Source organism: Pelodiscus sinensis, chromosome 14 (genome assembly GCF_052426305.1).
Source record: "Pelodiscus sinensis isolate ZL-2025 chromosome 14, ASM5242630v1, whole genome shotgun sequence".
NCBI classification, from domain to species: domain Eukaryota; kingdom Metazoa; phylum Chordata; order Testudines; family Trionychidae; genus Pelodiscus; species Pelodiscus sinensis.
The window spans coordinates 9,730,313-9,743,329 of NC_143065.1; the positions used below are offsets into that span (position 1 = coordinate 9,730,313).

General features: G+C 49.2%; 1 protein-coding gene across 1 annotated transcript; it reads right to left on the minus strand.

Moving 5' to 3' along the window:
• Positions 1–134: 134 nt before the first annotated feature.
• On the minus strand, positions 135–5,717 carry B2M (beta-2-microglobulin). The gene is made up of 4 exons (XM_075897495.2): positions 5,560–5,717; positions 3,947–4,225; positions 1,757–1,791; positions 135–982 (listed from the first exon to the last, which is right to left on the minus strand). Exons 1-3 carry the CDS (start codon positions 5,624–5,626, stop codon positions 1,778–1,780), a joined length of 360 nt encoding a protein of 119 aa, XP_075753610.1. The 5' UTR covers positions 5,627–5,717; the 3' UTR covers positions 135–982; positions 1,757–1,777.
• Between the last annotated feature and the right edge of the window lie 7,300 nt (positions 5,718–13,017).

The following is a 13,017-nucleotide window of genomic DNA, read 5'->3' on the forward strand; positions in this document are numbered from 1 at the left end:
ACCAGCAAGGGGAAACAGATTTGAGCAGTCCCACTTACAGCAGGGCCATTAATAGATACTCCACACCCCCTGCTGTACTCAATGTGAGGCAAGAAATGCCCTCTCCATTTTCAGAAACCACAACTTCCACAGGATTGATTGTTTTAAAATATATTTAAGTATCATTAAAGTATCATTATATACAATTAAGAACCATACAAAGCGTTACACTCTTCAATTAGCAGAACAGATCCATCTAGGACTAGGTTGTCCACAAAATTTAGACTTAACGCAATAAATCAGTGTATGCAACTGGCAATAGTTTTATTGATTGGCATTTGTAAAAAGGAATGCTGTAGCCAAGAGTTCTTGAAAGTGTCATTATTGCCCCCCCAAATGCCTCTGGCAACATGCTGCACCCAGACCCTGGTAGACCTCAATACTCCATAACTGGCTAGGACTGTTGCTGCCTCCAGGGACCGTGTTAGGGCTCTTATATTCTGACGCTACAGGAAAGACAAAAATCTTCCAATTTTGCAATTCAAATTCTTGATTAATATCATGAGCACACCATGGGCGGATTACAAGACCCATGGATCTTGCTTAAGGCTGAGCCACATTTACAATTTCCTTTATAACTGCCAGTTTAAAGTGGCTGCAGCACAGCTGCCAGACTGCCCAACACAAGATTGGTTTATATGTGTAAATACTATGATTCTATAGCATGTCCATCAGATAACACAAAGATTCCCTCCCCTTCCCCCCTCCCCCCAGCAGAAAGCACTGAGAATGTGGGTGCAAGGCCAGCTCATGAGTCTGAGCTTCAGACCCACATCTAACATTTCACACTAAAGTTTTTAACTCCACATCTCACTCCCAGACAAATCATCATAAAGCTAAAACATTCAGCTCCAGTACAAAGTGAGAGTGGGGTGTGAAGAGCACGCAGGAAAACAGATCGGGTGTAAGCGCTTTTCATATTGCAAGGCAGAGTTCCTCAGACCTGAAAAGGAGGAGGGGCAGGGAAGATTATTAATTTAAAAAATGCCTATTCTTTATTGTAACATAAGCTAAGGGAGAACCTGGCTCCAAGATCCCAGCTGCAAACCAGTGCAAATCCCAGCAGCTCTAGGCTTTAGATCCCAAGGGCAGCTGCACCTGCAAAGGGTTATTCTATTCTATGCCAAAGCTTCTGAAATAGTTCAAGCACCACAACGGAAGCTTCACCCCTTACCTGCTCACTGGGTGCACTGCATTTGCTGGTGCTGCACATAAAGCCATTTGTAGCCATTTACTAACACTAAGTTGCTTCAGCACTGCCAGGCAAGAGACTGCCTGCAGACACACAAAGGATGCCTTACAGTGACTTCTGTCCCTCTAACCCTAATACACTATTAGCCAGCCTCTCAGGAGGCACAGCTAGACCATAAAGACTGCCAAATGGCAAATCCACCTCTCCACATCCACCAAGAAAAAACACCAGGCAGTCTGGTGACTGTACAATGAACCCTTCTTCCCAAGGGTCAAGTGAAGTCATAAGCTTTATGAAAAGTCTCCATAAGGGCATGATATTGTTACAAGTGCTAAGAAATGGAATAATAGGCCACCCACAATTCTAAACTACCACTTAAGCTAGAGATAGCGCTGCCTGTTCCTCCTCTCTACCTTTCTGCCTCAGTGTGGCGCAAGTTTTCTTTCTAGCCCTGAACTTCAGCTCACGTATCAGTCCAGTGCCAAAATCAGTTGGAGAGCAACAAATTAAATATGCAAAACTTACCATATACGTCTAAGATGCAGGTTAATTATCAGGGTCTGCAAGAGAGGACAAAGGATGTTAAGAGTCCACTTCTAAGACAAGACTGTGCTGCACAAATAGCACTCCTACCAATCATAACTATTCTAATGCAGCGCTGGGAGAGGTCTTATCACTCCAGCAGCCAGACAGAGAAATAAAGAAAGAAAGGATTCCCACACCAGGAAAGTAAGGAAAAGGTAGCAATCAATGGTCTTCAGCTGGCCTTTGAAACTGCCTTCCTACCCAGGAGGATACAGAAGTGGCTGTTAGACCCAAGCCAGCAAAAGACCAATTCTGGCTTGTGAAGAATTGCATCTGAGATAAAGAAGAGGGTGAAAATTATGATCTGCAATGACCTCTTTGTGTATTAGGGTTAGCTGGCTGTTCTGCTTATTTTAGCTTAGTGACATACTTTGAACTGTCTGTTTTCACTTGCAACCACTTAATTCCTACTTTTTATACTTGGTAAAAAAAGTGTTTATCATCAAGCCCAGTGTAAACTTGTCAGAGGAGGGGGGAGCCAGAGATATGCATCTCATTCACTGATAAGGCTCCTTGTGTAAAGCTTCTACAGAATAAGCAGATTTATTTGGGGGTTTAGTACCATCTGAGTGCTGTGCTCCTGGATGCTGCCAAAGTGCTATAGGTGAGCTGGTTCAGTGACTATACTGCTCTCCACAGGGACTGTTACCCCAACTCTGTGCCTTGGCTTGGGGAGACCAAAGCTTCTGGTAAAGCCATACAGGGGCTTGGGGTCCCACAGAGGGCAGGTAGGCAGGCTCAGTGGTATGATCAGCACATCAGGCGGCAGACTCAAGGGGACTTTTGTGATTCGACCCATCACAGACAGGAGAGGCTCTGTTGCTCACATAGCTAATGCTGCTCACCGTGGGTCGTTTAGTTTTGTTAGCAGGACAGCGCCTACATGGGAAACCCTACAGCGGCACTACTGTACCTCTACAGACCTGGCAGCAGCACCTCCAATAATTCTACAAGTTACTCTCCTTTCCTCCACTGCTACTTGATGTTCCAATATATTGTATTAAATGTACACATTCTCTTTAGCAGTTAGAGACTGTTCCACTGGAGCCCGGTGGCCAAAGGTGCCCAGAGACAAGACTTGGGGAACGCACCCTATTACATTACATTTTAAAACGACGGGGGAGGGGGACACTAGGGATGTCAATGTGTAGTTGACTATACGATTAACCGATAAGCACTGTCAACTACATTTATCCCTTCCCTGTACCCGGGGGAGGCAGGAGCCAGTGCCCTCGGGGAACTGGTTTCAATAAAGCGCCACACAACCACTGGACTCTCCTGCCTGCCCCTCCCCTCCGCGCAGTTGCCTCTGATTGAGAGGTAGCAGTACTGAGGGTGAGGTAAGCAGGCTGGAGCCATTCGCCCAGGGAGCCAGCTTTCAAGCAGGCTCTCCATAACTGCTGGCTCAGCAGTCTCACCTGCCACCTTGTGCTGTTTTCTGATACAGAAGGAGCAGCCGCCAGATGACAAGCGCACTGGCTGCCAGCCCCACCCCCAGCAACCATCAATAGTTGTGTAACCCCTAAGATTTCATGCAGTTACACGGCTGTTCAATTGCACGATCTCCAACAACCCTAGGATACACCAGATTTGTGACTAAACAGACTAGCTGCTTTCTCTGACAAGTGTAGGACTGGACTATCCCTAGGGGTGTGTGGTCACTGGGACTACCACCCCCTCCACCCAGGCCCCACCTTTTCCCATGCAGGTCCTGCCCCCACCCACTGCACCCCTTACTCAGGCGAGAGAGCTTGGGGTGATAGCCAGATGGTGGGGGTGGAGGGGGGGGGAGAAGAGGGGCTAGCACCAGCAGCAGGGGTCACCCGCTCCCCCAGCACTCAAGCCAGTGGCAGGAAGCAGAGTGACCTGGCCCCAGCCCGCTCCAGTGTGCTCCTTCAGCCTAGCTCCCAGCCCTGCAGCTTGGGGAGCAGAGAAGGTTACTGCCACTTCCCGTTGCCGTGAAGAAGCATGACTTGGCTGCCCTGGACCCTGAAGGGCTCCCTAAAGCCCAACCCACCTAAACCATACAATGAACAGGACAGTTTGGCTGCAGGATCGCAAGAGAATCCAAATCCCATGTGCAATTCCTGACAGAGAATGTGAACAAAATAGATACAGTGAAATACTCACCCCATCTGACTTTCTTAGGAGTCTGAAGAGCGGAATGCTCCACATGGCATTCATATCTATCATTCCCATTAGGAGTGAATGGGACATGCACCAAGCGCTGGAAAGTCCAGTCGTCATTGAAGGAAAGGTCAGACATTTCCACTCCATCCATCTCCTTGTCATTCTTCAGCAGCTTGATGTGAATGTTGGGAGGGTGGAATCCTTCCACGTAGCAGTTCAGGACATTTGACTTGCCATTCTCGGCTGGGTGGCGGGAGTACACATGGACTTTGGGAGGATCTGAAAGAACAAAGTCAAGTGACATCCTAGCTGCTGTGGTTGTCCTGCCCTCTGTCCTGTCAGCTGCATGCTAAGGACTCAAAGAGCCAAGTCAGGGCCTGGTGGCAGCTTCCTAGAGTTTGAGCGTCTATTAAGGAACCACAATCGCAGTAGCACCTCTGAGCTATGACTGTTCTTAAGGCTGAAGTGGTAGAGATGCGCCTTTAAATATTTAAAAATGACGGACAGTCCCGCAGCAACTTCGAGACTTACAAAAAGTGCAGATGCGGTCATGAGTTTTTATGGGCACAACCCATTTCTTCAGAGGACCGTTGACATTTTTGTTAGCCACCAAGGCATTGCGGGATTATTGTCGGTTTTAAGTTTTTCTGGTTACGGACTAACACTGCAACCCCTCTGAAGCGCCAAATGTTTGCCCAAGCGTTGACCGAATGGGACCAGGACACAAAGAAAATGCGGTTTACAGCCACCTGACTTTAAAATGGCAAAACCCACAATAAGCCGCTCCCTACATGGCCAGGCACGTGCTGGGCTCGCCCATCACTAGGGCTGTTTGACCCGGGATCCACCCCCGCCCCCCATCACTGCTGCCGGGGCCCCGCAGCGAAGATGGTGCGCGGCAGGGCCGGGCCTAGGGAGCAAGCACAGAGGCGCTGCCGTAGCACAGGCAGGGTGGGCACCGCAGCCAGGGCACCGCAGCCAGGGCAGGCTGACCTGGGCTACGCCTGCAGCAGCGCAAGCCCTCCAAGCCCCCCCATCCCCCCGGGGTCCAGCCCCCCCTGGAAACCAGCCCCCCCATATCCCAGGGAACCAGCCCCCCCATGCCGCAGGGGAACCAGCCCCCCCAGAAACCAGCCCCCCCATATCCCAGGGAACCAGCCCCCCCATGCCGCAGGGGAACCAGCCCCCCCCCCAGGGAAACCAGCCCCCCCAGCAAACCAGCCCCCCCATATCCCGGGGAACCAGCCCCCCCATGCCGCAGGGGAACCAGCCCCCCCATGCCGCAGGGGAACCAGCCCCCCCCAGAAACCAGCCCCCCCATATCCCAGGGAACCAGCCCCCCCATGCCGCCGGGGAACCAGCCCCCCCCAGAAACCAGCCCCCCCATGCCGCCGGGGAACCAGCCCCCCCCCCTCGGAAACCAGCCCCCCCATGCCGCCGGGGAACCAGCCCCCCCCAGAAACCAGCCCCCCCATGCCGCCGGGGAACCAGCCCCCCCCGCGGGAACCAGCCCCCCCCCCCGGGGAACCAGCCCCCCCATGCCGCCGGGGAACCAGCCCCCCCATGCCGCCGGGGAACCAGCCCCCCCAGCCTAGCCACGGCGCGGCTCTCACGGGAGGTGGCCTCCAGGCCGGCGAGGCCGAGCAGCGCCAGCAGCAGCACGCAGAGCCCTCGCGCCATGACCGCAGCTACACGCACTGCCCCCAAACGACTAGCACGGCAGCCGGCGCCGCGGCCGCTTTTATAGCCCGCCCGCCTCGGGCCAATCGCAGCGTGGAACCGCCTTCCGCATCACCCGTCACCAGGCAGAGGTACCGCCGGCAGGTTAGTCCAGTAGAGAGGGGCTTTCCAGCGCATGCGCGCTCCTCGCAGCAGTCCCTCCCTTCGGGCTCCAGCGGCCTTTCGCTTTCGCTTTGCAGGCGCCCGGCGGCAGCCTGGGGCGGAGGGGGGGGCGGTCTGCAGCGCCCCCTAGCGCCTGAGCCTGCTACGCTCACTGGCCTCGGCGCCTCCGCCCCGTTACCCCTTCCCCAGACCCTGCAGCCGGGATGCTGCGAAACACTCTCCCCGGGCGCTGCAGCGCCCTGCACACGCGGCAGGCTCCTCAGCCCGGGTACAGATGGGGCGCGTGAGGCTACGGCCTGAGCCAGCCTATACAGCCCGCAAAGGCGGGGGTCTCCTGTGGTCACTGTTGGGCACAGAGCTAGCACCCAGCTCCTTCCAGCGCTTCCCTGAGCAGTGGGGCATCCCTGGGCCAGGGTTGCCCCTTTGCTGGGCCAGGAAAAAGGCGCTGAACTCTGTAAAACTCACTTCATCCAATGAACTGGAGTGGAAATATTTTGGTTAGTCTCTAAGGCGCCACAGTATCCGAGGGGTAGCCGTGTTAGTCTGAATCTGCAAAAGCGGCGAGGAGTCCTGTGGCACCTTATAGACCAGGGGTCTCCAAACTACGGCCCGCGGGCCGGATGCGGCCCGCGAGGCCCTCTCATCCGGCCCGTGGAGACCTTTTTTCTACGGAAAAAAAATTACGGAAATTTACGTGTATCCTGCCAAGATCAGCCGCCGCTTACATGGACGTTATGTTTTTACCGAAGTAAAATAGAGGCACGCAGTAGTGCGTTATGTTTTCCAACCGATCATTACATTGCAAAACCTTATTCGCTGCTTACTTTTTTACTGTTGATGTTAGGGACAACAAATCTAAAGCCAGAAATGTCTGCTATTTTGGCATCCAGGAAACAATTTCACCATTCACACTAATACAGGTGTTCATGTGTAGTGTATCAATGTGTTATTAAATAATAACTGAATAAAATAATATTAAATAAATAATTAAAAACAACATCCATGTTTTGATTGTTTTTTATTTGGACCTCAAGTGTGTAGTCGGCCCCCGAACTGCTGTTTGATAGTTAATGCGGCCCTCGGGCTGAAAAGTTTGGAGACCCCTGTTATAGACGAACTGAAGTGTTGGAGCATAAGCTTTCATGGGCAAAGACCCACTTCGTCACATGGATATGACGAAGTGGGTCTTTGCCCAAGAAAGCTTATGCTCCAACATTTCAGTTCGTCTATAAGGTGCCACAGGACTCCTCGCTGCTTAAGATACCACAGGACTACTTGTTTTTAAAGTTACAGACTAACACAGCTACCCCTCAGAGTATTTGTACTGTGAAGTTACAAACAGGGGCACAGACTTCACTTCAGTTTAACTTACTTTGTATTTGGAAATATAAAATAAGGTTCATTGTTATCATTCCTATTACTCTGGGGGGTTTATGATGAGTAATGTTGACAAATTAACTGTCACATGATTGCTTCTCGCTGCTGTGCCTCTTCCTGTGTGGTTTACTGATTGTTGCAGAGTGTGTGTGGTGTGGAATTTGTCATTCCCTGCAGCACACAATGTTAACTGTGCATGCAACTTTAATGAAAACAAGTCAGAGAGAGACACTTGCAATATAGAGTATCTTAAAGAACCAGACTCAGCCTTCAACTATACTCCAGCAAGCCCTTTGATGAGGCCATGGGGTCTCACAGGTCCAAGTGAGGTCAGAATTGGGCCCCACGTGGGTTTTTTAAAAAAAGTTGTTGGGGCATTTCTGTTATCTTAATACTTTTTTGGTCCCTCCAGACAAGCCAAGATCAGCTCTTTCAGTTTTTTTCCTGTCTTGTCACTTCCCTGCCCCCCAACTGCTAAGGGTGATGTAAGGTTCACAGCAGAATAACAATAATCCCCAAATCATGCATTTTTAGTTTCAAGCAGAAAAAAATGTCCTTTCCTTTCGAGGTAGTAATCTCTCTGCCTTTACCAGAGCAGCGTCTCTTGTGTTCTGAAACAGCAAGAGTCTCAGATTACAGAACCTCCCCTTTCCCGGAAACAAGCAAGGTTACAGTCAACTTGGTGCAAGGCACAGCTGCAGTTCAGTGAGCCAGCTTTTCATCTTATTTCCCTCTATTTCTTTCCCTTTCACTGAAGAGGCCACTTTTACCAACTCTTAGGATTTGACAGAGGCTGTGTCTAGACTGGCAAGTTTTTCCGCAAAACCATCTGCTTTTGCAGAAAAACTTGCCAGCTGTCTACACTGGCCGCTTGAATTTCCGCAAAAGCACTGACGATCTCATGTAAGATTGTCAGTGCTTTTGCGGAAATACTATGCTGCTCCCATTCGGGCAAAAGCCTTTTTCCGAAAAACTTTTGCGCAAAAGGGCCAGTGTAAACAACAGAGATTTATTTTCCGCAAAAAATGGCGATCGGGGCTTTTTTGCAGAAAAGCGCGTCTAGATTGACCACGGACGCTTTTCCGCAAAAAGTGCTTTTGCGGAAAAGCATCCTGCCAATCTAGACACACTTTTCCAAAAATGCTTTTAACGGAAAACTTTTCCGTTAAAAGCATTTCTGGAAAATCATGCCAGTATAGATGTAGCCAGAAAGTCTTATATTTGGAGTGATGCTGCAAATGCCAATCATGTGAACATGCACAAATTTCAACTTTTTTTTAAAAGGAAGCTTCTAGTCCTCAGGGTTGCAGTGGATAGTTTGAAAATGTTGTCAAAGTGCAACCTAAAGACTCAGAAAATTAAAAAACCTCCTGTTATTGTGAAATAGGTTTTATAGTTTTTCTAGAAGATTTACCCAGTATTGCACAGGTCCTTAACACAACTAATCTTTGTTTCTCAGAAAATAAAATGAAAGTGAACGTGTCAGTTAAATCACTCTGAGGTGGGGCTGGGGAAGTGGGGTTCAGCATGCAGGCTGGCCTGGGGAGCGAGGACTACCCCAGCCCCCTCTTAGAGCTAGGTAAAAAGTGCCCCTCCATGATGATTGCAGCTCCAGTGGCTGCAGCCGGGGGAAGGGAGCATGCGCCCCAGCTAGGGCAGCTCCAGGTTCAATTCCCCCTGTGCTCTCCAGCCAGAATGAGGAATGCAGCAAACTGTACACTTTCTCCTCACTCTTGGGCAAAGTAGAATAGCCAAAATGTCCTCATATGAATTTTGGGGGGGGGGGAGCTTCAGCCTCTCCCCATGCTACCTAAAGGGCACTGGGGTGGGAGGCTCAGAGCTGGAGCAGTCCCTGATGTGGGGGCATGCCCAACCAACCCCATTCACCTGCCTAGTGATTCTCTTTTCCATATGGTTTTCTGAGACACAGTCCCACTCTAGGTACATCCCATTTTTCTGGCACAACCAAATCCTTACCTTGCTTTAAGTTATAGTAAGAGGAAGCCATAGTCCCAATTTGGTGGTCATAACTCTTACCATTTACAAGGAGCTTTTGAGCAAACAGCTGAACTCTCTCAGCTATATAGCAGATGAGCTATAACACAATTTCATCATTTCCAGGTGCCTGAAATGATTTTTGACTGCTTTGGGGTGACAAACTATAAGGCTACGTCTACACTGGCCCCTTCTCCGGAATAGGCATGCTAATTTCGAACTTTGGAATAGGGAAATCTGCGGGGGATTTAAATATCCCCCGCGGGATTAAAATAAACATGGCCGTCGCTTTTTTTCCGGCTTGGGGAAAAGCCGGAAAAGAGCGTCCAGACTGGCGCGATCCTCCGGAATAAAGCCCTATTCCGGAGGATCTCTTATTCCTTTCACGTTTTCCCATGATTGGGTTCTGGTAAAAAATATAGTCACCTCCTTTTCATCCACAATTAGAATAGAGGCAGGGACACAGTTCTGTCTTATTAACCATAGTCAGTCCTTTGTCTTAAGGGTGTGAGTTTGAGCAGCAACAGAACAAATGTTGTCAAGAAGCTATTTTGATCCCCTAATGAGAGCATCCTGTGTGTATTGGGTGCCATTTACATTCTGCCGCATGTATAATTTCAGTGGGATTGTGAGACCCTGTCATTCTCCTTAGCAATAAAAGGAGAAACACACAGCAGGAACTCATCAGCTGCAAGAAAGCTAGCGCAAGCTGAGGCCAGTGCATAGTAGCTATAGCTGCTTCACTCTTCCAAGCTTAAAGACCAGCTGCAGACAGACAGACATACTAGGAAAACGTTCCTATAAGAGGGTGAACTCTTCAGTAGGTAGCACCAATAGGATGCAGGCACATATCCGGGCAGAGTTCCAATGGGCAGCGTCCACTGGCTCTCTCGAGACCTTTGGGGGGCAGTGGGCGCTGTCCGGGGTTCTCTGCTCGGTATCCCCATCCGGTTCCCTCGTTTTGACCCTTTGACCCTCACACCTGTACCTGTTTTTTCATTATTTGACTCCCGTAATTAGTTGGCTTTTCCAGTTACTGTGGACCCTCCCCGCAGGATGGGGGGTGGTCTTTTAGATGTGGGCAGGCTAGTGCCCGCCCACCTCCTGGATGCCAAATAGTACCAATAGGATGCAGGGGTGGAACTCAAAGGTACTTCATCACAAAATGTGGTATGATGTGCCCAAATGAAACCTTAGCCAAAGATGGTCAACAGGGGAAACAAGAGGGCTGTGTCTAGACTGGCAAGTTTTTCCGCAAAATCATCTGCTTTTGCGGAAAAACTTGCCAGCTGTCTACACTGGCCGCTTGAATTTCCGCAAAAGCACTGACGATCTCATGTAAGATTGTCAGTGCTTTTGCGGAAATACTATGCTGCTCCCGTTCGGGCAAAAGTCCTTTTGCGCAAAACTTTTGCACAAAAGGGCCAGTGTAGACAGCCCAGATTTGTTTTCTGCAAAAAAGCCCCGATCGCGAAAATGGCGATTGGGACTTTTTTGCGGAAAAGCACGTCTAGATTGGCACGGACGCTTTTCCGCAAAAAGTGCTTTTGCGGAAAAGCGTCTATGCCAATCTAGACACACTGTTCCGAAAATGCTTTTAACGGAAAACTTTTCCATTAAAAGCATTTCCGGAAAATCATGCCAGTCTAGACGTAGCCAAGATGAAGTAGTTAACTGCGAGTAAGGGGATGTGTTACGCACTGTCACTTACATTGCATGAGTTCAAGGTTGGTCTTCACTTTGTGTTGTGTTGCATTGCATTGTGTTCTGTTGCGGAGCAGGCTTTATTCACATTTTGATATTCAGGCGTCTAAAAACATTTGCTCAGATGAGCTTGAGTGGAGAAAAAGGAGGGGAAGTATAATATGGAACAGAGAAAGAAGGGAGAGAAAAAATAGCCTGTCAATTGTAGTGCCATGCTAATGAGGCTAATTGAGTGGGCTGGAAGTGTCCCATACTTAGCTTTTGATGTTAACTGAGGTGTTAAATGAAAGGAAGTCTGGTTTTAAAAGGCTTCAGAGGGCTAGCCCAGTTAGTCTGTAACAGGAAAACAACAAATAGTCTGGTAGCACTCTAAAGACCAACAAAATATGGGCCATCCAGTTAATGTCTTTGTTTAGGCCAAGGAAAACAGTGTCATATTTGCATATGAAGGTCTATTTCACACTCTCTCTCTCTGTGGCTGACTTGTAACATTGCTTTGTAGAAGAATGGCTACTTTTAAATCCATTAATGAGTGCCTCTGCAGATTAAAATGTTCCCCTACAGGTTTCTATGTTATCACTTCTGATATCTGACACGTGTCCATTTAACATGCTCATAAACAGTCTGATTGTCCTCAGCAGGATGATTCTCATGCTTAACTTTTCTCTGCCTGCAGTAAGGGCCCCGCCTTGCATCTCTGTTTGGCAGGTTCAGATGGGGATTCCCAGTGATGATCTCACAGTAAACAATTCTGAGGGCAGGGTTTCCTATAAATGGAAACTGAACTGTAACTCCCTGCATAGGAGATTTGTAGAAAAAAAATCCTGTTTATCTGCAGTTCAAGGAAAGGTTTCCCTTTCTCCTTCTAAATTAAGTGTTTCTGCTTCTATGATAATAGCATCTGTATCTAACCAACCTTTTAGTTCTTTGAATGCAAACCTGCTGTTAAGCTGTAGTCACTTTCATGCAGAGGCAGGAGGCCTCATTACAATCATGTGAACACATTCACACCAGTGGTGTATGGCCCATCCAATTAACCAGGCCCCCACCCAGATCTGAACCAAACTGCTGCCAGATTACTATGCAGTGTTGCTATAGTGGGCCCTTTCCTGTCCTCCAAACTCCTTGATCCTGGCCCAGAGCCCCGCATCCCCAGTCCCACCCCCCCACCTGCAATTTTGTGAGGCCCTTTTGAAATTCCCATATCTTGACATGGCTCTAGGCCAAAAAAGTTTGCTCACCCCCTCTGTCCAGAGGTGAAGTCAGTGAGCAGCAGAAAAAGTCTAACGGATCATCTCTTTTAGCAAGTATTCCAACATGACCTCAGGCCATGGGTTCTTCCTCGTGGCTTCCAAACCCTCTCACTCCTTGGGAAGAAGGCCCCTTTCCCAACCCAATTACAGCGCTAGCCAGGGCTGTCCCAATTCCTGCTACTGATCCCAGGCCCCCACCATTATCCCTCAGGCTGCCCTGGACTCTGTAGGGATCCCCAAAGTGTGGGGCCTTGGGTGGCCACCCCAAACCACTCTATGGATGTTGACTCATATTTAGCTTGGGGACCATTATGACCACTAGATCCCTTTCTGCAGTGCTCCTTCCTAGACAGGAAGGTTATGTTTACACTGGTGGATCCTTGCACAAGAAGTTCTTGTGCAAGGAGTCCTGTGCAAGAACACATCCACACTGTCATGTGTGAGATGTGCTTTTGCGCAAGAGCACCCATGGCAGTGTGGATGCACGGCAGGGGTTCTTGCGCAATAAAATTCAATAGCTAAAATAGCTTTCTTGCACAAGAGAGCATCCACACTTGTGCTTCTTGCTCAAGAGCTACGCTCTTTTCTTACAAGTGGAAGCTGTCTTGGCAAGAGCTCTTGCGCAAGAGAGCTTACACTTGTAAGAAAAGAGCGTCGTTCTTGCACAAGGAACTGTCTCTTACCACGCTGTATTGTAAATTTCCTTGCGCAAGAATGGGTGGGCAGTGTAGATGCTCTTTGGATGCCGTACTTGCGCAATAACCCACCAGTGTAGACAGCCTATGTGTGCTACCGATTGTCCCTTCCTATGGCCTTTGCATTTGTTTTATTGAACTTCATCCTATTTACCCCAGACCATTTCTCCAGGTTGTCCAGATCATTTTGAATTACAAACCTGTC